Here is a 26,455-nt window from a genome sequence, read left to right on the forward strand (position 1 = left end):
CCGCCTGGCCACAGATGTCTCCCGTGTGCTACAGAGGTTGAGAGATAATAACCTGTTTTGTAAGTTGGAAAAGTGCGACCTCCATCGTCAACAGGTTAAATTTCTGGGTTACAGTATCTCACAAAAGTGTGTACACCCCTCACATTTTCGTAAATAATTTATTATATCTTTTCATGTGACAACACTGCAGAAACAGCACTTTGCTACAATGTAAAGTAGTGAGTGTACAGCTTGTATAACAGTGTAAATTTTCTGTCCCCTCAAAATAACTCAACACACAGCCATTAATGTCTAAACCGCTGGCAACAAAAGTGACTACACCCCTAAGTGAAAATGTCCAAATTGGGCCCAAAGTGTCAATATTTTGTGTGGCCACCATTATTTTCCAGCACTGCCTTAACCCTCTTGGGCATGGAGTTCACCAGAGCTTCACAAGTTGCCACAGTTGCCACTGGAGTCCTCTTCCACTCCACTGTATACTGTTACTGTCTGTTATTCTACCACAGAAATATTGTAGTAAATTTCTGTGTTTTATCATAACGTGTGTGTTTCTTATTGGTCATTGCACTTACACTATTGCCAGGTGTGCCAGAGGGGGCTGAGGCCATTCTTAGGGTTGATAGGCAGAGTAACAGACTGAACATACAAAAGTAGCTCCTTTCAGTGGTATTGCTACATGTGGGGGTGTCGTCAGGGATAATACCGTTACTCTGCAATCAACTCCTGAAGACAGCACCTCTACAAGTGCCAAGATGGACTACTACGGCACAGTGGTGTCGCGGTGAAGGCGCCCGCCTGGAGTCAAGCGTAGTGATTAAACTCCCAGGAGAGGCCTGGACTGAAGAACAAATCAGCCAAGAGGTGAAGGCATTGATTCCAGACCAGAAGACGTGGTTGATTGATGTCAGACCAAACCAAGAGACCTCTCGCACCTATGCACTACTAGAATGGAAGCTAGGGATCCCTGACAGTATCCAGGGAACCAGTGTACAGTTGGCTGACAAGGCTGAGTCTCGTTTAATTCAGCCAAGTACGCCAGACCTGTCTCCAGCAAGTTCTAGTCAAGCTGAGGCCATGAGAGAAGAAGTCCCTTCCGTGACATCCCTGGCCACGATTGGACTAGAGTTCTTCACTGCCTTGGGAGACTTTGTGGCAAAGTGCCAAAGGGATACTCCAAAGTATTCTGAGAGAGGGTATCAGAAACTCAGGACCTTCTCTGAACTTTGAAGAGTGGCTGGACCAGGCCACGCAAGCCCTGGATGAATTCCTCACAAGGAGCAGAGAATTATAGAGAGTCTAAGGGGCACTGCCTCAGAAGCTATCCACAATCTGAAGCTCAGTAAGAAAGATTGCGTAGTTCAAGACTACCTGAACATTCTGTAGGATGTGTTTGGGTGTACTGAAAAAGCTTCTGACCTCATGTACCAGTTTGAGCAAATTTACCAGAATGCAGGGGGAAAGTTATCCGACTATGTGAGGTGTTTGGATAAGATACTGCATCAAATTCTACTGAAGAAGGGTTTGGATCCCATCACCATCCTGCTGAGAACCAGGCAAGATGGTTGCATCCTGAAGTATTTATTTATTTATTAAAATGCTTAACCTACCCAGTCTTACCCGAAGGCCTCGATACACAAAAACAAAAGGACATTGACATTAAAAAACCTTAAGAGAACCAACAAACCAGCATAGCAAGATACAGAATAAAAGCCAGGGAGTCTGTCCATCATACTCCAATTAAAAATTAGGTGACTCCAAAAGCTTGTACAAAAAGTACGGTTTTCAATTTCTTTCGAAATTTCAAAAAGTCATTCTGAAGTAAATTTCTGTGTTTTATCATAACGTGTGTGTTTCTTATTGGTCATTGCACTTACACTATTGCCAGGTGTGCCAGAGGGGGGTGAGGCCATTCTTAGGGTTGATAGGCAGAGTAACAGACTGAACATACAAAAGTAGCTCCTTTCAGTGGTATTGCTACATGTGGGGGTGTCGTCAGTGATAATACCGTTACTCTGCAATCAACTCCTGAAGACAGCACCTCTACAAGTGCCAAGATGGACTACTACGGCACAGTGGTGTCGCGGTGAAGGCACCCGCCTGGAGTCAAGCGTAGTGATTAAACTCCCAGGAGAGGCCTGGACTGAAGAACAAATCAGCCAAGAGGTGAAGGCATTGATTCCAGACCAGAAGACGTGGTTGATTGATGTCAGACCAAACCAAGAGACCTCTCGCACCTATGCACTACTAGAATGGAAGCTAGGGATCCCTGACAGTATCCAGGGAACCAGTGTACAGTTGGCTGACAAGGCTGAGTCTCGTTTAATTCAGCCAAGTACGCCAGACCTGTCTCCAGCAAGTTCTAGTCAAGCTGAGGCCATGAGAGAAGAAGTCCCTTCCGTGACATCCCTGGCCACGATTGGACTAGAGTTCTTCACTGCCTTGGGAGACTTTGTGGCAAAGTGCCAAAGGGATACTCCAAAGTATTCTGAGAGAGGGTATCAGAAACTCAGGACCTTCTCTGAACTTTGAAGAGTGGCTGGACCAGGCCACGCAAGCCCTGGATGAATTCCTCACAAGGAGCAGAGAATTATAGAGAGTCTAAGGGGCACTGCCTCAGAAGCTATCCACAATCTGAAGCTCAGTAAGAAAGATTGCGTAGTTCAAGACTACCTGAACATTCTGTAGGATGTGTTTGGGTGTACTGAAAAAGCTTCTGACCTCATGTACCAGTTTGAGCAAATTTACCAGAATGCAGGGGGAAAGTTATCCGACTATGTGAGGTGTTTGGATAAGATACTGCATCAAATCCTACTGAAGAAGGGTTTGGATCCCATCACCATCCTGCTGAGAACCAGGCAAGATGGTTGCATCCTGAAGTATTTATTTATTTATTAAAATGCTTAACCTACCCAGTCTTACCCGAAGGCCTCGATACACAAAAACAAAAGGACATTGACATTAAAAAACCTTAAGAGAACCAACAAACCAGCATAGCAAGATACAGAATAAAAGCCAGGGAGTCTGTCCATCATACTCCAATTAAAAATTAGGTGACTCCAAAAGCTTGTACAAAAAGTACAGTTTTCAATTTCTTTCGAAATTTCAAAAAGTCATTCTGAAGTCTCAGTTTCAGAGGCAAGGAGTTCCAAAATTCAGCTCCTTGTACTTCACTCGTTATCCTTCCGCATGTTTTCTATTTAAATTTTGGAATCTTCAGTATGGCCAAGTTCGCCGATCTCAAGGATCGGGTAGGCACATACTTGAAAAATTTTTCCTTCAGATACTCTGGGCCATATCCATGCAGTGCCTTATGGATAAAACATCTGGTTTTAAATAGAACCTGTTCTTTCATGGGCAGCCAATGCAGGGCTCTAAGGGATGGAGTGATGTAGTCCCGGTGACCAACACCTGTCAGTAACCTTGCTGCGGCATTCTGAATCAACTGGAGCTTGTAGATGGTACAAGCAGGCAAACCCAAATACAGGGCATTACAGTAGTCCAATCGACTGCTGATAATGGCATTGACCATGGCGATCTTGTCAGATTCTGCGATATAGCGAAAAGTCGACCTCAGGAGTCTTAGGTAGAAGTGACATGAACTCACCACCTGATTTACCTGAGGGAGCAGGTTCAACTTACAGTCAAAGATGACACCCAGGTCCCTGACCTGAGTGTCCGGAATCGGATCGGAAAAGTATCCAGATCTAATCAGGATTGCGCGTGAAGAAGAGGCCATGCTGGAGAACAAGAAGAAAAGTCAAAAGTCTGAATCGGTTGTCGGGGTCAGAGTGGCCAGTGCAGCTGGTGACAACTCTGAGGTCAAACTTCTCAAGACTCAGGTGTCACAGCTGAGAGAGATGATGACCGAACCGTTGGATCTAAAGTCTGAAATAGCCACACTGAAGATGCAGGTATCCCAGATGATGGAAGTGATGAACCAGTTGGCAGCAAAACATACTAAGTTGTCCAACAAGGGTATTACGGAGCAGAATGTACCCCTAGACCCGCCTACTGCATCTGGCCAGAGGCCAATTAATCAAGACGTCTGTCTAAACTGTGGCGGTGTAGGTCACTACCAGCGAGTATGTCCTAGTCCACCTAGAAGGGCAGAAGACTGGCGTGGATCTCAGAGAGGTGACCCAAGGATGGAGAAAAGACCTGGGCCTTCAAGAAGAATTTTCTCTGAATCTGCAAGGGAACAATGGAGAACACCTGCAGTTTATGCTGTCTCAGTGAGAAATGACTATCAGCATCCAAAATGTCATCGGAAGTGACATTTTAAGTGCCGTGAGAGAAGAGAAGTACAAAGCCAATCAGGCCAGCCTGCTCTTCCAGATGCTTCCACCAAACCTCCTGCCAAGTTAGTAGGCCCTTTGTCTGTAGTGCCTGTCTTGGTGGAAGGAATTTACACAAGAGTCCTTCTTGGTTCAGATATTCAGGTGACTTTGCTGACCCAAGACTTTTATAAGAGGTATTTGTCGTACATACTCCTGCGAAAGTTGGAAGATATATAGATTCAGGGTATTGTAATGGATATCTGCGGATCAAGTTGTCATGTGACCCATCGAGGGCTGGGAAGCCTCAGGACTTTGACACACTGGCTATTGTGTGTCCTTAGTTGCCAGGGTCCACAGGAAGTCTGCTAATCATAAGGACCAACACAGATCTGGTGAAGTGGCTGTCCCCAGATGTGATCCCTTACCCTCACTGCCAGAAGGAGGGTCAGAAGTGTCTCCCTCTTCCACAGTGGATGAAGAAGGGCCCATAGCAGAAGAGAAAGAAACTAATCTGCAGGAGGCAGATGTAGTTAAGCAGGAAGAAGAGGCTAGTGGGCCTACCGTGCCTGAGCCAGTGGAACAGAGAAAGCGAAGAGTTAAGCATCATTTCAAGAGACCGACTTGTGATGTGTTGGGTGACAGCACCGAAGAAGTTATCCTCATCTCTCAAGGGACTTTTGTAGAGCCTGACCTTCTCACCACAGATTTGGTGAAAGGCAACCTTAACTCACCCCCTGGCACATCTAGCTGGGTCATTTCAATTAAGGTGGTCTGTAGGCAGGACAACCTTCCTTCCTATGCTCATTGGTGGGAGGTTCCTCTGCCAGGTTCTTATGCAAATACAAACTGTTTATTTTCCTGTGTACATGAACCTGTTTCCGTGTATTCTAAAAGCATTGTTACTGTTAGCACTGTTACTTCCCTTGGAGGACCAAAGGTTCTTTGGTGGGGGGAGTGTGTAGCGGGTGTCTTGTTTCTTCTGCGACCCCGCCAAGAAAGCCACCACGATGTACACAGGCTTTCCAGCCTGAAAGAGGGAGAGAGCTGCCTGTCATGTCTGCGGAGATTTCTTCTCCCTGTTTCACTGACTCAGGGAATCTAATGTAATATGAGCTGACTTACACAGAGCTGCAGCCTCCCCTGTGTCCCTATTGATATGAGGAAGAAAACCAATTAGAGGAGCAGTGACAGGAGCCAATCAGAGAGAATTTAACAAGCTGCAGGAACTAGCTGCAAAGGACTCTGGAATATGAAGTTTCAGCACAGAGCGGCCCCATAGCCCTGTATTGTGACTGAAACTACCAAGGCCAGCATTCTCTGTGGGAGGAAAGTAAAAGACTCCATTTTAATTCCTGAAGAGATTCTCAGTGACCACGAGGCAGTGAAAGAGATCAGACCTGAAGGAGAGATGCTGTCTCTCAGATGATCTCCCTGCGCGATTCAGGCCTTCACTGCCAATCGGGATATCCAGCCTGAGAGATGGAGATTCCAGGTGCATTTCGAGGCGCACATGCACCAACGCTGATCCGTTCCAGTGTGAGGTGACTAGTCAGGTCACCAGGAAAGCCTGCTGTTCCAGAATGTTCGCTTGGGCCTTGACCACAGGATTTGGGGAGAGGGCATTTTGCCCATCTTCAGGGAACAAAGACACTACCATAGAAGGAATATGAACACTGTATACAGACATCATTGCTGGTAGTCATCTTTCTGACACTTGTAGTGCCACAGGGGTAAGGGATAAGACTGTCCATTTCTGGGACACTGTATACAGACATCATTGTCCCCCCACATTGCTGAGGAGGATCCTGCCTGTTTCACTTGATAAGCTGAGCCAGTTATGTTGTTTGGGCCCGCTATCCAGGAATTTAAGTGCACCAACGAAAGTGGCTAGCTGAAGACACCAAATCTTATCTTTTCTTCAAAAGGACTGAAGCTACTAGTGCCATACGGATCCGCACACACATATTCAGGGCTCTGCATATGCATTGGGTGTGTGGGACAGTTTATCTACAAAGTTAAGCCATTACTTGTTGACTTGAATAAAGTGTTTAAAGTTGGGCCTGTGGTGTCAGGGGACAGAAGAGAGAAGTCTGACACAAAGGGAGTCATTCCTCTGCTCTCCTCCTGCCTGGACTCATAGGGCCAACCTGAGTAAAGGTAACCAATCCGATTTAAAGTGTCATTATGTGCTTTATTTACCATTTAAGTATGCCTCTGCTCTTGGGGACATTCTCAGGTTTGGAATCCCCTGAAAGCAGCTTAAATATAGGATTGAGAGCTATATTGCTCTTAAATCTCATTTATTACTCTCTAGTTGATTACTTGAATATATACTGTCCGTTATTCTTCCGCAGAAATATTGCAGTAAAGACAATTTCTGTGTTTTATCATAACATGTTTCTCATTGGTCATTGCACTTACACTATTGCCAGGTGTGCCAGAGGGGGCTGAGGCTGTTATTAGGGTTGAGAGACAGAGTAACAGACTGAACATACAAAAGCAGCCCCCCTGGGGGTATCGCTACACATATATGTATTTTATTGGGATTTTATGTTATAGACCAACACAAAGTGGCACATAATTGTGAAGTAGAAGAAAAATTATAAATGGTTTTAATTTTTTTTAAAAAATAAATATCTGAAAAGTATGGCGTGCATTTGTATTCAGCCCCCTTTACTCTGATACCCCAAACTAAAATCCAGTGGAACTAATTGCCTTCAGAAGTCACCTAATTAGTAAATAGAGTCCATCTGTTTAAATTTAGTCTCAGTAAAAATACAGCTGCTCTGTGAAGCCCTCAGAGGTTTGTTAGAGAATCTTAATGAACAAACAGCATAATGGATGACAAGGAACACACCAGTCAGGTCAGGGATAAAGTTGTGGAGAAGTTTAAAGCAGGGTTAGGTTATAAAAACAATCCCAAGCTTTGAACATCTCATGGAGCACTGTTCAATCCATCATCCAAAAATGGAAAGAGTATGGGACAACTGCAAAGCTACCAAGACATGGCTGTCCACCTAAACTGACTGGCCAGGCAAGGAGACCGTTAATAAGAGAAGCAGCCAAGAGGCCCATGGTAACTCTGGAGGAGCTGCAGAGATCCACAGCTCAGGTGGGAGAATCTGTCCACAGGACAACTATTAGTCGTGCACTCCACCAATCTGGCGTTTATGGAAGAGTGGCAAGAAGAAAGCCATTGTTGAGAGAAAGCCATAAGAAGTCCCGTTTGCAGTTTGGGAGAAGCCATGTGGGGGACACAGCAAATGTGGAAGAAGGTGCTCTGGTCAGATGAGACCAAAATTTTACTTTTTGGCCTAAAAGCAAAACGCTATGTGTGACGGAAAACAAACACTGCACATCACTCTGATCACACCATCCCAACCGTGAAACATGGTGGTGGCAGCATCATGTTGTGTGGATGCTTTTCTTCAGCAGGGACAGGGAAGCTGGTCAGAGTTGATGGGAAGATGGATAGAGCCAAATACAGGGCAATCTTAGAAAAAAACCTGTTAGAGTCTGCAAAAAACTTGAGACTGGGGCAGAGGTTCACCTTCCAGCAGGACTGCGACCCTAAACATACAGCCAGAGCTACAATAGAATGGTTTGAATCAGGGATTTTAAAACTACGGCCCTCCAGCTGTTGCGGAACTATATGTCCCATGAGACATTTTAAACTCTGACATTCCCAGACATGACTAGGCATGATGGGAATTGTAGTTCCTGAACAACTGGAGGGCCATAGATTGGAGACCTCTTGTTTAGATCAAAGTATCTTCATGTGTTAGAATGGCTCAGTCAAAGTCCAGACCTAAATCCAACTGAGAATCTTTGGTAAGACTTGAAAATTGCTGTTAACAGACGCTCTCCATCCAATCTGACAGAGCTTGAGCTATTTTTCAAAGAAAAGTGGGCAAAAATTTCACTCTCTAGATGTGCAAAGCTGGTAGAGACATACCCAAAAAGACTTGCATCCATAATTGCAGCGAAAGGTCGTTCTTCAAAGTATTGACTCAGGGGGGCTGAATACAAATGCACGCCACACTTTTCACGTATTTATTTGTAAAATATTTTGAAAACCATTAATCATTTTCCTTCCACTTCAAAATTATGTGCCACCTTGTGTAAAATGCATTTACGTTTTTGGTTGTAACATGACAAAATATGGAAAATGTCAAGGGGTATGAATACTTTTTCAAGGCACTGTATACTTTTTTTTTTTATTTTTTTTTTTATTTCACAAAAATTAATAACAGTCAGAGATGTGGCCTGCAAGGCCCATTATACAACATATGACAAGATAGACAATACCAACGCTAAAAGGGTTGTCTTTAGGATTCATAAAAAACCAATTACTTTTAGAAGCATGACATATTGGGTATCAGTTTACTTGGCATAACATTATCTTTCACAATATAAAAAAAAATTGGGGTAACTTTACTGTTGTCTTATTTTTTTTTTCAAAAAAGTGTATTTTTTCCCAAAAAAGTGCGCTTGTAAGACCGCTGCGCAAATACGGTGTGATATAAAGTATTACAATGACCACCATTTCATTCTCTAGGGTGCCTGAAAAAAATATATAATGTTTGGGGTTCTAAGTAATTTTCTAGCAAAAAAAAATGATTTTAACTTGTAAACACCAAGTCTGAAAAATAGGCCCGGTCCTTAACAAACGTGTTATATTTACCTGCTCTATGCAGTGGTTTTGCACACAGCAGCTCAGATCATCCTCTTCTTGGGCTCCTCGCCAACGCTTCTGACCCCTTCTCCCTGCCGAGTGCCCCCACAGCAAGCAGCTTGCTATGGGGCACCCGAGCTGAGCCACAGCTCCCTATGTCCATTCAGCCATGGAGCCATGGTTCGGCCGCACCCCCTCTCTCTCCTGCGCCGTGCTGCCATCTTGGCCAATGAGGAGGGAGAGTCCCAGGCAGCAGAGAAACTCCTGCAACATCGCTGGATCTAGATGGCAAGTATTATGGGGGCTGAGGGGGCTGCTGCACACAGAAGGCGTTCTATCTGAATGCATAGAATGCATTGAGATAAAAAACCTTCTGCCTTTACAACCACTTTAAGATTATAAAAAGTCTATTATTGGCACCCCCCCCCTTTTAACTGGGAAAAGCTTTCTTATGATTCAGTAGCCTCCTTAGATAGTTGCTTCCTCAATATACATCTCTCTTTGTAAACACTTTGCATGCAACAGAATGAAAATGCTACCTTGTGCTCAACATACATTTAAAATCATTTATTAAAAACTATAAACTCACTGCAATGCAACATAGAAACTCTAAAATCTCCTAGCTCCACCCAATGCATGCTTTCTGTTGAAAAAAACATGACAGCTGGGGAGGAGAAAGATGCTGCTGGAAATGGTGGGGTGGTTGTAGGTGAGTCCTACTGAGGTTCCAGACTCTGCTTTAGCCTCCTCAGCCTGCTCCCAGACCCCCTTCATTGCTAGATGTGGAGAATGATATGTCCTAAACCCTCCCTTACTAGATTTTTCTCTCTGTCACTGGGTGCTGCAAATATTGAAGAATGAGGAGGACGGGTGTAGACCTAGGATACCTCTCATCAGGCACAAGATGGAAACAATACCGCAAGCATCCACAGAGAGAGAATGCTGGCAGTCCTCTGGGCTCTGTCTCTTCCGCTTATGTTTTCACAGGGTTGACCTTGTTTCAAGAAAGACATATCCCCTTCATCAGCCTACCCTGCCAGACTACAGTACTTGACCGCGAGAATGTGTTTCCAGCACAATCCCATCGCGCTGGTACTCAGTGACAGGGTACTGTGCATCTCGTGCTGGCTCGCTCATCGGGAAAGGAAAACTTTTTTTTCCTTTCGCGATGAGCGACAGGCAGTGCTGACAGCTGTCTGGTATGAATCATGAGGGGGAACGCTGCGCCAAAATTTAAATAAGAAACCGGCATGGGTTCCCCCCAGGGGCATACCAGGCCCTTAGGTCTGGTATGGATTTTAAGGGGAACCCCCTATGCCGAAAAAACGGCGTGGGGTCCCCCCCAAAATCCATACAAGACCCTTATCCGAGCACGCAGCCTGGCCGGTCAGGAAAGGGGGTGGGGACGAGCGAGTGCCCCCCCTCCTGAACCATACCAGGCCGCATGCCCTCAACATGGGGGGTGGGAACTTTGGGGCAGGGGGGCACCCTGCATAACAGATATTTTGGCAAATATACAAATCATATTGTAGTATATTTAAACAGAAGAAACAGACAGCGCAAAACCTAATTACTAAAACTCAGCAGCTGGACACTGTAGGTCAATATACAAAAACCTAAAAAGACATACACAAAATATAGCAGTGCAGCGCTCAATACAGGTCAGATGTATACACATAAAATGTACATATTAAACGTACATAAATAAAACGCATGAGGCAAAGTCCCAAAAAGTATATCTAAGTCTGAGGAGATCAAAAGCTGCCCACTTGCAGAAGGGGGATCCCTCCGTTGGCAAGGAAAGGGTGCAGTGATAGGATAAGATTGTATTCGTTGTATCACCACCAATGTGAACATCCACCAAGGGTCTAGGCTGCTCACCTTATTGAGTGGGCCTTCTGCATTAACAGCAAGGTCACTCATGCATTCCTTTCCACAGGGTAGATGATGGAGATAGGGGTCCACAGGCAGTATCCCAAATTCAGTCTCATCGGTTGATATATATCATGTTACAAACAAAAATAACAGGGCATAGTGCTCTCCATACGAAAAGGTATAAAATTTATTAAATAAGAAAAATATTACTCATATACAGCATAAAATGAACTAGATGGGTGGCTGTACTGACATCACAGAGCCCCTCGCACACGTATCGTCCGTGTGGACTTCCTCAGAGAATCTGATTGGGGGCCCGTGTGTCAGCTCTTATATCTAATCCTGGTTCCTCATACAATTCATGACGATACTGGAAACCCTGCCCACTCTCCAATAATACACAGGTGAATGGACTTAACTACTAAGTAGTAGAGAATCAGGAGTGGCTACAAATCTAATAGGGCACAAGCAAGCTGAATACACTGATAACTTACTGATAGGCAGCCACCATTCCTCCCATGTTATGAGCTAAAGCATTTCCAGATCAAATCCTTATCTTCCAATAGCAGTGAACACTGCTGTGTCCTGAAAGACAGCCCGCCCCATTTCTGGGTCAAAAAAAAGAAAAAAAGAAAAAAAAACCTTTTAAGCCTACGGCACCTGGTATTCCCAGGCAGAATCCCATCCAGGTACTAACCAGGCCCCACCCTGCTTAGCTTCCGAGATCAGACAAGATCAGGCGCTTTCAGGGTGATGTGGCTGTAGGCAAATCCATCTTGTTCTTTGATGAGATGATTAATAGTATTTCACCAAATATTCAGTTTAAAATCCACATCGGCGGGGATTCTGTCCCCTTTTTAGATATACGGGCATATATAAAACAAGGACGGATTGAAACTGATATATATACGAAACCCACAGATAGGAACCAGCTACTACGATATGATAGTTACCATCCCCCCCACGTCTTTAGTTCTATGATTAGAAGCCAACTTCTCAGAGTGATGCGGATAGTGAGTGATACCACAATAAGAGATCAGAGATTAGATGAAATGTGCTGTAAATTTAAAGAGCGGGGCTACCCAGAAGGTCTAATTAGACAGGAATTAGATAAAATTTTGAACCCTATCAAGATCTCCAATAAGAAAAGATATTTATCTGATAAACCTAGGATTCCATTTGTCTTTCAGTTTAGTAGTTATAGTGATAGGATCTTTAATGTATTGAGAAAACATTGGACGATATTGAAACGATCATATCCTCAGGTAGAGGAGTTTCAATTAACTCCCATGAAAGCGTATCGGCGCAATAAAACCTTGCGCGATCTTTTGGTACGATCTGAATTTAAACCTGATAGGCAGGAGGAGAAAAGAATGACTTTTCTCGGTAGTAAAAGGAAGGGCTGTTACCCGTGTCTTAATTGCATTCAATGTAACCTAATGACTAAGGGCAACAATTTCTATCATCCCAGAACTAACAATAAGATAATAATTAATGGCTTTTACACCTGTCAGTCATCATATGTGATCTATATTCTCACATGCCCCTGTAATCTCCTGTATGTGGGGGAAACGACCCAAAAAATTAAAGACCGTATCGCACAACATCGCAGCACAATTAGACATCCCATCCCCAATCAGGTCTTCCTGTATCGCGTCATTTTTCAGAAATGGGACACAAAGACACCGATTTACGATTTATGGTGCTAGAGGAGATTCCTCATGACAAAAGAGGGGGCGATAGGATTTTGAAATTAAAAAGACGTGAAGTTTGGTGGATTAATAAATTACAGTCCTTGCATCCTGATGGTATGAACAAGGATTATGATTTATATTTATTTATGTAGGAATCTTTTTGGTACGAGATTGTAAAGAAGTTACGATCATATTTTTGTATTGTATTTTCTCTAGATCGATCACAAAGAGTCCCCGTTGGGAATACTAGATAGCAGAATATCAGCTGGAGTCTATGAAGAAATTTGAGACATGATCAAGAATATTAACATATATATATATATTTGTGAAAAATAATTGGAAAGATCTAATTAATTAAATGAGAGAATTTAGACAGTTCTTAATGTTATGCTGATGATACATGATACATAATAGGATGAATCTGTTGTAAATATTTTTCTATTAGGAAATCTAGGATGGTTAACTGGAACTAGATTTATGCAGCAAGGTTAGATGTCTGATCGTGTATAGGTGGTTTGTGTAGGATAATTAGTTAAGTGAACACAGGTGTGTACTGGACTGGGTGTTGATAAGAGAACATAGTGTGGTTTGGCTTTTCACACACAGCCAGAAAAGCCTGACGAAGAGCGACTTGCGCTCGGAACTGTACAGTGGCTTGCTTGTATTTGAAATATGTAATGGAATAATTTTCAGTAAAAGGACACTTTTTGCATCAAGCATCGTTCTACGTGTTTTTCCTATATATATATGTATATATACGAAAAGTGAAATGGAAAAAGTCAAAACAAAATATACTGTATATATATATATATATATATATATATATATATATATATATATATATATGTATTTTGTTTGACTTTTTCCATTTCACTTTTCGTATATCCCTCTGGTGACAACTGGGAGGAAATAGCATTTGTTTTTGGTACAAATTCTCCATCTGGAAGAGGGTGTAGGACACCTTAGGATGGATTCTGCCATAAGGGAGGGGGGTGACTTTATGAACTTCCCCCATATGCTTCAATTATAGCCTCTTTGGGGTATCCCCATAGGTACTTTTTGAGTAGCCTCCCTCCTCTTAGCTTTATAACTATATTACATTATTTTTATAATAATTTTTACTTTATTATTATTATTTTTTTATTAACGTTAGCCTTGTTTCTGCTCCCTATGTTTCTGATTAGTTGCTAATTTTATGTTAGCCTGCTTGCCATTGTGGGTGAATGTTGTTATTACCCACGCTGACAGGCCAGAGGAATGAAGGAGGCACTCTTGGGAGCGATGTCATGTCGTTGCCAAGGAGACTGGAGTTTGCATCTCGATCTGTCCAGGGGGTGATGTGGAAGGGAGGGGCAGAATGCGCATTGCGTCTGCGCTCCCTGTTGCCGTTCACTTAGTCTGTGAGCGACGTGTATGAAAGGGGCGGTTTGTTTGTTGTGCTCCCGCCCCCCATCCCCGTCTCCATACGGACGCCCCTTTAGAGGGCGGGCTTCTTCCCAGGACGCAGCAGCGTTAGCTGCCATTGAACGAGATGGATTTGCCTACAGCCACATCACCCTGAAAGCGCCTGATCTTGTCTGATCTCGGAAGCTAAGCAGGGTGGGGCCTGGCTAGTACCTGCATGGGATTCCGCCTGGGAATACCAGGTGCCGTAGGCTTAAAAGGTATATTTTTCTTTTTTTCTTTTTTTTGACCCAGAAATGGGGCGGGCTGTCTTTCAGAACACAGCAGTGTTCACTGCTATTGGAAGATAAGGATTTGACCTGGAAATGCTTTAGCTCATAACATGGGAGGAATGGTGGCTGCCTATCAGTAAGTTATCAGTGTATTCAGCTTGCTTGTGCCCTATTAGATTTGTAGCCACTCCTGATTCTCTACTACTTAGTAGTTAAGTCCATTCACCTGTGTATTATTGGAGAGTGGGCAGGGTTTCCAGTATCATCATGAATTGTATGAGGAACCAGGATTAGCTATAAGAGCTGACACACGGGCCCCCAATCAGATTCGCTGAGGAAGTCCACGCGGACGATACACGTGTGAGGGGCTCTGTGATGTCAGTACAGCCACCCATCTGGTTCATTTTATGCTGTATACTCCTGCACTGGGAAACAGTGCTTGCTTTGTGAGTAATATTTTTCTTATTTAATACATTTTATACCTTTTGTATGGAGAGCACTATGTCCTGTTATTTTTGTTTTTAACATGATATATATCAACCGATGAGACTGAATTTGGGATACTGCCTGTGGATCCCTATCTCCATCATCTACCCTGTGGAAGGGAATGGATGAGTGACCTTGCTGTTAACGCAGAAGGTCCACTCAATAAGGTGAGCAGCCTAGACCCTTGGTGGAGGTTCACATTGGTGGTGATACAACAAATACAATCTTATTCTATCACTGCACCCTTTCCTTGCCAACGGAGGGATCCCCCTTCTGCAAGTGGGCAGCTTTTGATCTCCTCAGACTTAGATATACTTTTTGGGACTTTGCCTCATGCGTTTTATTTAGATACGTTTAATATGTACATTTTATGTGTATACATCTGACCTGTATTGAGTGCTGCACTGCTATATTTTGTGTATATTGTAGTATATGTTTTTATTAGTGATATTTTCATCAATATAGCTTGCTTTTACTGCACTTTAGCTAATATCCAGCAACAGAGATAAAAATGTTTTTGATGTATACCAGTGAAAGAGAATATTTCAGGCAGTATGTTATATTCACAGTAATTACAGGGTGTAAGATTATTAAAGGATCTGAGTATATGGCAGACTGTGAACAAGGCTTTACACCAGAATAAATACACTTCATACTTTCACACTCTTTTTTAGGGATCAGGTGACATTAACTTCTTTATGCGATAGATATTAATAAACTGATTTTTATTTGCTGTTTGGCATTTAATAACATGTCAAGCTTTGAAATATATCCACTAGGAGATCATCATTTTATCCTGGGTTTACAGAAAGTGTAGTGATGCAGCAAAGCCGTCACTTGACCTGTTAGGCGCCTTAGATAAAGTGTTATCTCTTTGGTTGAGTTCTGTAGATTGATGTTACAGTTTATATCCCTGTAGCTTTACATGCAGCCCTTACATTTTATTATTTCTTGTTAGAACAAATATAATCAGCAACTCAAAGCATTGGAACAAAGAAGTCTGATGAGTTTAATTCCATTTCTGACAGCTATTTGTTTCAGGTCATCCAAACTGCCTCTATTCATATACTCAACATATGAATACATGCTATAGCCTGTGCACACATACACATTGTGGATGCATAATAAATGCTGTAATTTCTGCAAATTAGCTTTTTTTCATAGAATGGATGCAAGATTGTATGATAATACCCTATTGGGTGAAATGGCAAGTACTGAGCAGACACTTGCTTATTATTTTTTTAGCTTTGTGTTGTTTTATTATCTGAGTAAATCTGGTCAGAGGGTCAGCTGGTTTGATGTTAAAAATAACTTTTAGGATTGTAATTTACTTCTTTTTATGTTAATATGCGATGATGCAATACACAACAACAATGCACAATAGGTTGTTTAGTGTTGTAAAAGCAAATATATATTTTAGTTGTTTTTTGTTACAAATTATAATGAAAATACTTTAATTGCACCACTTAAAGGGGTTGTAAAGCTTGTTTTTTTTATTTTTTTTAAATAACAAACATGTTATACTTACCTCCTTTGTGCATAGGTTTTGCACAGAGGGGCCCTGATCCTCCTATTCTGGGGTCCCCCAGCGGCTCTCCTGGCTCCTCCCTGCATCGAGTGCCCCACTCGGAGATCCGCATTCCAAGGGGACACCCGTGCGGGCGTGTTCCCGAGTCCTGCTGCTGCATCCATTGACACAGACAGCAGGACTCAGCCCCGCCCCTGGCTCCCGTGTCACTGGATTTGATTGACAAGAGCGGGAGCCAATGGCTGCACTGCTATCAATCTATCCAATGAGGACTCGAGACATCGGCTGGAGCTGTTGTGCTTGTCCCTGTTGCTGGAACGATTGGGTTCAGGTAAGTAAAAGGGGGGCTCTGGGGGGTTGCTGCACTACAGAAGGTTTTTCACCTTAATGCAATTTAAATCTGACGTGAGCTTTCAATTAAAAGTGTATTCTATGTACATAAACTTTAACATTATTTTTTTTTCTTTTTATACTAAATATACATAGGTAAGGACACACACAAACAATTAAACATAAAATGCTGTAAAACAAAATAAACAAACATTTCAAGCCATGCCTTGAGTTAACAGGAAACTCAAAAGTCATCCAGGTCTGGATAGATGAAATTGTCTTTGTAAAGAAGACAAGCCAAGATTTGTCCTCCAAAAATCATTGACATCAATCCCAGTCCTAAGGAGGGAAAAACATAAATAACAATGCTTTAAAAGCCAAGCTTTGGAAGGCATGACAGCAATCTACTTACTACTAATGTCACAATAATGCTCTACTTTGCATTCATTTAACCAGTTAAAGTGATACTAAACACATACTGTTTAATTTTCATTATCCCTTCTATTTCTTTATATGAATGATGGCACTGAAATTATTATATTTAAAAAAAAACACAACAAAACCTTTTTCCTAATCGATATACAGTTGTCACATGACCCGGCTCTTTCCCAGCCTGTCTGCAGGGAAACATAAGCAGGAGGAGCTTCTAGTCCTCTGCTGCTGGTCACATGTTCAAAATAAACAATAAACAGCCTTTGGAATACAGAGTAAAAATAAATAATTAATATCAATAAACAATTTTTTTTTTTTGTTCAAACGTTTTATTGAAAAATGTAATACAGAGTACAGGGTTAAAGGGACGCCCATTCCCAAATTGTAAAGAGAGATAACAATTATGCATACAAAAATATCAAAAGTGGAAATCGGGACACAACCCAAAAACAGAAGTTTGAGAATCAGCCATAAAGTTGTGAACCAATATCTTGACACATAGAAGATCAAGAGCCTAAGGGTAAACAATGGTAGGGTATAGGTAAGGGTCAGGTAGAGGAAGACCCGCGTGGAAAGGAGTCTGCTATCAGGAGTGTCAGGAGACGCTGGGATGTGGGGCCCACTAAGATGCCAATGATCAAGAGAGCATAATTCTCTGTATCAAAGATCAGTGTGGCTAGGCAAAGGAAAATGTCTTAAGGGGGAGAGCGATCCAAAAGTGATCTAGGTGAAGAGAGGAGGGAAGAGGGAAAGAGAGGGAGGAGAAGCAAGGGGGAGATAAGAAAGAGGATGGGGAAGAGCTGGAATGTTTCTGGGGGGAAGGGGGGCATAAAAGGAGGGGGGACAGAACCAGTTCAATAAACTATTTTAAATTGTCATACAAACATATATTTGAAATCAAATTTTTATTATTTTTTGGCAATAACATGGTGTGGGCCTTTTTTTTGCCAGTCACAGGTGTGTCACGCCCTTTCAGCCCGTGAGATGAAGGGAGGGAGATGAAACCTCCATTAATCTACACATAATATCCTGCCCGATTGTGTTTAGCTGGTTAGTGGGCATGGAGGAGGGAGGGAGTGGGCTGTCATTTACCACTGTGTATACACCCACATGTGTGACTCTATAGTCACATGGGCTGCTCAGGTGTGATAGGAAGGGAATGCTCAGCATAGTAACTCACTAAAAAATGAGAACAGCAGGAACAACCAGGTTTTTGCAGAACACAAAAAACAAATCCCATAGTGACTGAGTGAGTATGAACAGCATGTAATATCAGGGTGCTTCGTCTTCATAAATAAATTCTTGTTTGTTGTCCTCATCGGAGTCTCAACCTGACTGCAGTTCGTCATTGCAACCAACTTAAGTGGGCAACCGCTCACATTCGATGGTGTCTGGCACTTTGGAGAGGTGTACTCTTCGCGGATGAATCACGTTTTTCACTGTACAGGGCAGATGGCAGACACCATGTATAGTGTCAGGTGGGTGAGCGGTTTGCTGATGTCAACGTTGTGGATCGAGTGGCCCATGGTGGCGGTGGAGTTATGGTATGGGCAGGCGTATGCTATGGACACGAACACAGGTGCTTTTTATCGATGGCATTTTGAATGCACAAAGATACCATGACGAGATCCTGAGGCCCATTGTTGTGCCATTCATCCACGACCATCACCTCACGTTGCAGCATCATCCAAAGGAATAGTGAGTGATGTCACTGCCACCTAGGCAAGCAGGTCAGAAGCTAGCGGCTAAGATAAGTATTTTTTCATTTTAAAGGTAATTATTTTTTGATTGTTTGAACATAGGAGCTAATAAATAGCAGTCCCTTCATGAAAGGTTTATTAAAGAATTAACTATTTTTTTCAAGGCCAATTGAATTAAAAAGTGGCTTGCACAGAAAGGCCAGTTTTATAGTATATGCTTTCTGGAACTGAAAGCATTATTACTATTATCTCTATGATTTTTTTTAATTGTTAGTATTTCCAAGACATATAAATACATGTCATGTGTGAAGAGTTTTTAGAAATTAGACGTTTTCCTAACAATATCTTTAAAAATAAAGCATAAAGTCACTCAAATCTAACACCTTTTTAAAAGTCAGCTTGACTCTTGAAGGGAGATCTTACAGCTTCTGACCTGCTTGCCTAGGTGGCAGTGACATCACGCACTATTCCTTTGGAATCCTGGGTAAGCTGAGGATTCTAAATCTTTCCAAAATGCACTCTGGGGGTGATGCAGAAGCATTGATCATACCATAATCATTTAATCCTACTGCTTGTGCCTTTTTTAGGCACTGGTCATGCCCTTCAACATGGCAGTAACATGGCATCCTTGGTTTAAATCCAAGCAATGGTATCAAACAACCACATAATATGCACCCTGATAGAACATTTTAACCAGTGGCACGCTGGCACCATTGGGGGCACGCTGGTGCTGCCCCCCCATCCATGCGTCCGCCCCCCTAATCTACATGCAGGGCGCTGGACATGGAATTCAATAGGATTTTTTTTTTAGAAGCACATTATTAGAGCCCGAGGCTCTAATTGGCTTCAAATAACGGTGGGCTCTCTGCACCCCAAGCCCACCCAGTTGTGTGACATTAGCGAAATAATATTCGCTAATGTCTTCCTGTTTCTCCTCCTGGCCAATCAGGAATCAGCGCCTGAGACCAGATTGGCCAGGATTTCGAAGATTCAATTGGATGAGAGGAGAAGACGGAGGGGGGACATGGAAGCTGGGACACGGAGGAGGGAAGCCGCCGCTGGATTGATTCAAACACGTGGGAAAGCCGCTCTCCCTCTCCTTGCTCTGCCCAGTTCCTTTCAGCAGCAGGCAGCGCTGTGGACTGATAGAGGTGAGCTCCCTGCACTGATCACACCGACAATCTGTCTGCTGAGCCATGACCACAGTCATACGGTAAGTCAGCGGGAGGGGAGTGGGCTGGAGCCACGGGGGTCCATGGTCAGGTCTCTCTGCCAAACCCCGTCCCCCCCACCGATGAAGTACCAGCCACTACTAATTTTAACAATACTGTAGTAGGTAGAATAGGTCAGGTGTCAACACTGCTGGGCATAAAGCTAAGGATGTGGGTAGAGCCTTGGGGAGGTGGGGGTTAACAAGCTAATTTGAGAGCAAACGTGCATATGTCAACTGAAAGCACCTAAAGCACAACTGCTGCAAACGCTTTCTTTTAGTTATTCACAGAGTTAAAAAGGTTAGAATATTTGTCAGGTTTTTACTATAGTTCCTATAACAATTGGAAAGATTTTCCTTGTTTTATGTGTAGTCACTATGGGGTTGATTTACTAAAGGCAAATAGACTGTGCTCTTTTCAAAGTGCAGTTGCACTCTGCAAGTGCAGTTTCTCCAGAGCTTAGAAAATAAGCAGAAGCTCTGCTGACTTCCATCAGTCAATCATGTGCAAGCAAAAATGCAATTTCTTTTATCTTCCTTGCACGTGATTGGGTACTCATTGCAAAGTGAAGCTTTACCTCATTTACTAATCTCTGGAGCAACTGCACTTGCAGAGTACAATTGCACTTTGCAAAGTGCACAGTTTATTTGCCTTTAGTAAATCAACCTCTATGTGTAGAGACAGTACGAAAAAAAAATCTATCCAGGGTTGGCACTCTCTGTATTAAAACATTTTGTTTAAAGTAGGTTGGGTAAAGCTGAGCACCCCTGTTTGGTATTCATTTTTGTCTGTGTCCCTATTAGTGAAATGTCCTCACTTCTGGTTTGGCCATCAAGAAATTGAAAAGAGGGTAAATATACCCAGCAGTGACATAGATTGCAAAAGACTTACAGAAGTTCTAGTCCTCCCCTTCCCAGCTGAATTTTTTTTTAACTGGAGTTAGGTTATCAATGTTCAGTTGCTGTCACTGCATACATGAAATATCCAGAGTAAGGACCAAAGAGAAAGTTACCTAAAGAGATCCACCAATGTGTCATTCTAGGAAGTTGCTTCATAACTGCAGAACAAACACATGTAAATAAATATTATTATGTTTTTTTACTTTGAGTTGTTTCCTGTTTAGTAACATGATTTTAAATCAAAATAATTATTGCACAATGTTTGCTGTAAGGTTGGAATTGCAGTTTTAAATTGGCTCAGACTCAGCTAGATCAGCTAGTCTCAATAGATCAGCTAGATCTATTAGCCAGATCAGGGTTTGCCAAACTTTCTAAACAAAGGGCCAGTTTAGTGACCTTCAGGCTTTGGTGGGGCCAGACTATGGTCAGTGGGAGTAGAAAATGCCCCAGTGTCAGTGGAAGTAAACAATGCCCCATCATTGGTTTTAGCAGGGGGAATAGTACCCCATTTTGGAATCAGTGTTAGAAATAGTGCCTCATTTTTGGTATCAGTGGGAGGAATAATGCCCCATCATTGGTGTCAGTGGGGGAGTAGTGCCCCAAGGGCCAGATAAAGCAAAAATACTTGGTAAATACCACATAAAACAAGAGTTAAAGTCAATTCACAAAAGGAAAAAAAGAAATAAACATATGTGGTAAATAAGTAGTGGTCCTGACATTTTATATTTAAGGAACTGGCAGCCGCTGGCATCTTTAACCACCAGTAAACAACATGGTTTTTAAGGAGCGGGCGGTTGCCGTGTCCTTGACAACTAATGAGTCCATACCCAATCCATACCAGGCCTTTATCCGAAAGGGTTGGGGGAGGAGCGAGAGCCCCCACTCTAACCCGTACCAGGGTGTTTTAGGGCAGGGGGGCTCTGCCCCCCCAAAGCACCTTGTCCCCATATTTATCGCATGACCAGTGGTTGTAGGGGTCCCTGGGCAGGGAGCTTATTGGAATCTGGAAGCACCCTTTAACAAGGGGGCCTCCAGATCGTGCCCCCCTATGTGAATGAGTAGGGGGTATCCCTACTCATTCATCAAAAAGAATTGTAGTGCCTCAAAGGTCCCCCTCCGGTTGAGGGCATGTGGCCTGGTTCGGGGGGGGAACACTTGCTTTCCTGATCTGCCAGGCTGTATGCTCAGATAAGGGGCTGGTTTGGGTATTGGGGGGACCCCAAGCCATTTTTTTTTAAAATCATATTTTTTTCTTAATTTTTAATTGCCAGCAATTATTTTTTATATTCAGCAGCAGCAGGGAACCCCACTGACAGCTGATGACTCAATGGTTGTTAAGGACACCGGCGACCAGCCATTCCTTACCAACCAGCTATTTACAGTGTTTGTTACCAGCGGTAAATTACTGCAGGCTTTCACTACTAAAATACTGCTTTGTGAATGGAGCCCACAATGTGCAAAAAGGTCACCTAAGTCAACCAAATAACATAAATTACTTTGTTTATTAATATTGCATACATTTAGTATATAATACAACATATTGTATTAATATTTATAAAAAGTATTGTGTACTGTCATTTAAAGCATTTATTTAAAGTAACAAACATGTTATACTTACCCGCTCTGTGAAGTAGTTTTGCACAGAGCAGCCCAGATCTTATTTGGCTGGAGTACATCTAAACTTTAGCTAAAGGCAGATATAAAAGTTGGGTATAGAAATGGGCCTTCTTTTTTGGCCTGTCGTGTGTACCTATATTTCTGCTGGAAGCTCAATTGCATGCCCTAGCATTGACACTGAGCTGTCACTGAGAGCTCCTAGCCTGGGAGGACCAGCTCCCGATCATGTGGTCACTGATAGCCAATCACAAGGATGACCCTTAGGCACTTCCCCTGCATCTCTCTTCTTTGTGAAGAGAAAAAACATAAAATTTTCCTCTTCTGCAGAGAAGATGTCTATGAAAACAAAAGTCTGTAAAAAAAAAAAATACAAAAGAATAAAAAATAGATAGATCGGGGCTTGGTTTAGATTGGTATTATGCTCAAATCACACTGCTGCTACTTGGGATCCGACTTGTGAAACAACCCTCTGGTTGAACGAAAAAAAACTGACTCATGTATGGGCTGCTTAAAGGGACAAAGCTGTATAAGGAGATAACTAGTTCATGTACTGACAAAAAGCCCTTCTGATAGGAAGAGAAAGGACAAAGAGATGAGCTCACTTTTTGCTATTTCTAATTTTACTATGCAGACACAGGTTGGGATGGTTCTAGGATGACCTGGGCTCAGAAGGGGGTTGAATGATACTGGCCATCAGAATAAAAAAACAGGGATGGGGAGGCGCCGACCTGAGTGTAGTATTAAAATGACGACTTTAATAGGATAAGATTAAAAACACTTACAAGATAATAGAAGATGCATGCTCATCAAAGTAAAGTGCACTCCTGGCATTCCACATGGCTCTGTGGGTCCCACCACTGTTCCGGATAGCTGGAAAGGATTGAGCAGCTGGCTGTAATGGATCACAGTGTTTCTCCAGGAGCAAAGGAACCAAGCAGCTCCACACAGACCAGCATGGACCGTGGAACAGGAAGTGATGTCACCGGCGTCTGATTGGACCTAGGCAGGGCTGGAATCTTCTCAATCAGGGCTGTAGTGATGAAAGGCTACAGGCTTGGAGCTGACTGCTCCTTCTATTGGCCTGCTGCCCTCTAGAGGAGGACATATATATATATACACAATGGAGAGCATGTGGGTGTGGCCGTGGAACCGGAACTTCCAGCAGACAGTAAACAATAAATTATAGCAAGGGGCAAGGTGAAGCAGGGGTTAACAGTCTCGGATTGACAAAAAAAAAAAAATATATATATAATTTAAAAAAAAATAATAATATATTTATATATAAAAAAAATATATAAAATAAAATAAAATAAAATTGAAAAAAAAGGAAAACATTAAAAAAAATTATACACATGGAAATATTTGAAGCATAGTTCTCTTCTATATGTATAGAAGCCTATTGAAGAGGTTGTATGAAGGGCCAAGCAAGTAAAATAGAAAAAAAGGGGGGTTGTATGCATGTAAACATGAAGAGGTGATGGAGGGGGAACAGGCTGTAGTGTAAAGAATTATTAATAATAATGAACTGTAAAGATAAAGTTGGTGCTGTGTTCCCCCTAGTTGGCATACAAGGGATGTATATGTGTGTGTCCCCTCATGGTGTGGATACATACACACACATACCCACACATACACACACATACCCACACATACACACACATACACACACATACACACACACACACACACACACACACACACATACATACAGTATATACCGGTAGAGCAGAGACAGACCTGTTTGTGGGGGGGGGAGACAGGGGTAAGGCGAAGGTAGGAAGGAGGGGGGGAGAAACAAACCAGAAATGGGCGTGTTATCTGTTAGCCCGATCGCGTAGCCTTTCATCACTGCAGCCCTGATTGACAAGATTCCAACCCTGCCTAGGTCCAATCAGACGCCGGTGACATCACTTCCTGTTCCATTTTCCATGCTGGTCTGTGTGGAGCTGCTTGGTTCCTTTGCTCCTGGAGAAACACTGTGATCCATTCCAGCCAGCTACTCAATCCTTTCCAGCTATCCAGAACAGCGGTGGGACCCACAGAGCCATGTGGAATGCCAGGACTGCACTTTACTTTGATGAGCATGCATCTTCTATCATCTTGTAAGTGTTATTAATCTTATCCTATTAAAGTCATCATTTTAATACTACACTCAGGTTGGCGCCTCCCCTCCCTGTTTTTTCCTTACATGTCTTGCAGAGTTCTGGACACACTCTAAAGGATGGCTTGCCTTCCTTTTTAACCCTTAATACCTCTTTCTATGGATACATCACCATTCAGCTATTACAGCCGCAGACTATACCCCTAAGGATTACTCCTTGTGAAGCGCAAGATAAACACTGACTATACGGCCATCAGAATGAGGACAGTTTGCAGTAGAAAAATATACATTGGGGAACATCTCCAGATTGAAGCTGAATATTGAAGCAACTGTTGATTTTATTTTATCATTTAATGGACCATTTATTGTTATCTTGCCATCTTTGGCTGGAATTTTAATTTAATATAAAAAAAGAGAAAAAGTAATGTTTCTTTTCTTCCTTTATTTGATTTTATAGAATTACAAACCTACACTGCACCTACACCAACCCTATACCGCATGATACTGAACCTTTACCTCATCTAAACCACATTTACAGTACCTTTCATCTGTGCCAAGACTTTACCTTACCTATACTGTTCCTATACTGCATGCAGGTTAAAGTGATATTAAGATTTAGTTTTTTTTTTCTGTTCGAAAAAAAAACAAACATGTTATGTTATACTTACCTGCTCTGTGCAGTGGTTTTGCACAGAGCAGCCCAGATCCTCCTCTTCTCGGGTCCCTTGCTGATGCTCCTGGCCCCTCCCTTCTGCCGAGTGCCCCTACAGCAAGCAACTTGCTATGGGGGCACTCGAGTTGAGCTGCTGCTCTGTGTGTCCATTCAGACACAGAGCTGTGGTTTGACCCCTCTCTCTCCTCACTGGCTCACTGACCTTGATTGACAGCAGCGGGAACCAATGGCACTCGCTGCTGTGTCTTGGCCAATCAGGAGGGAGAGTCCTGGATAGCCAAGGCTCTTCTGCAAAATTGCTGGATCGAGATGGTGCTCAGGTAAGTATTAGGGGGGCTGAAGGGGGCTGCTGCACATAGGTTTTTATCTTTATCTGCATAGAATGCATTAAGATAAAAATTCTTCTGCCTTTAGAACCACTTTAACTGGGACTGTTGTTAAGTGCACCAATGCCCTTAAATGGCCCCAACGATAGCTGGCAGACAAACATCTCAAAGGACTGCTCCTTCTGTAATAATTATTCTGTAAGCCCCCTTTGTTCCTCTGTCCCCTCCACTACCATCCTCCTTTTCTTTTGGACGGTGCACACCCAGTCGGTATTGGACTTGGATTGCCACCATATATATGCTCTGACAATATAGCTCCAGCACTCAGTAGATTCAACTGTACTACTGCCTATGTGCCTACTGTACTACTGCTTACTGCTGCACTTGAAGTGTCCTTGCTACTGTTTGTACTAATCTAGACACTAAATGTCATCTTATGCCTAGTCTTCACTGTTAATCACTTTGTATGCTAAATTATGTTATTACCATTGTTAAACAATGTTTGCCTGGTTATCAACCATATTGGGTGACAATATGTTAGGTTTGCCTTTGCCACCTGGTTTGGTGCCTATGTTCTTTGATATAACCTACTATTGGGTACTAAATATCACTTTTAGTGAAATATTGTGATATTGTATGTTTGTACACTCAACCTAGTATGTCAGAGGTCCTGAGGTTCTTGAGAAAGTTGAGGCAGTGTTCGACGAAAAAAGTCAAAATTTTCATCAGCAGCCTTTTTACAGTGACGAAAAACTAAATGAAAAATACACCACATTTTCGTCCACTGATGAAAACTATTACGAAAATCAAGGCCTCCTCAGACAACCATCCAGAGCACTGTGTGTAGCATTACAGCAATGTCCAGAGCACTGCAGCAATACAGGCCTCTCATACCACCATCCACAGAACACTGTGCAGCATTACAGGCGGCAGGCCTCCTCAGACCACCATCTAG

The 26,455-nt window shown here is 42.7% G+C and overlaps 1 protein-coding gene and 2 pseudogenes across 1 annotated transcript in view; 1 reads left to right on the top strand and 2 right to left on the bottom strand.

Annotated features, from left to right (window-relative positions):
- Nucleotides 1-11,475: 11,475 nt before the first annotated feature.
- LOC141141783 (5S ribosomal RNA) lies at nt 11,476-11,594 on the bottom strand (annotated as a pseudogene).
- A 2,466-nt stretch (nt 11,595-14,060) lies between these two features.
- LOC141141807 (5S ribosomal RNA) lies at nt 14,061-14,179 on the top strand (annotated as a pseudogene).
- Nucleotides 14,180-16,289: 2,110 nt separating this feature from the next.
- Nucleotides 16,290-26,455, bottom strand: part of TMEM244 (transmembrane protein 244) — a 47,864-nt gene continuing 37,698 nt past the window's right edge. The window contains exons 5-6 of the mRNA XM_073627257.1: nt 20,897-20,941; nt 16,290-16,880 (exon numbers count right to left, since the gene is read on the bottom strand). Of these exons, the coding sequence (XP_073483358.1) occupies nt 16,786-16,880; nt 20,897-20,941 (140 nt within the window). The 3' untranslated portion in view covers nt 16,290-16,785. The remainder of the gene's footprint in view (nt 16,881-20,896; nt 20,942-26,455) is intronic.

Source organism: Aquarana catesbeiana, linkage group LG04 (genome assembly GCF_042186555.1).
Source record: "Aquarana catesbeiana isolate 2022-GZ linkage group LG04, ASM4218655v1, whole genome shotgun sequence".
Classification (NCBI taxonomy): domain Eukaryota; kingdom Metazoa; phylum Chordata; class Amphibia; order Anura; family Ranidae; genus Aquarana; species Aquarana catesbeiana.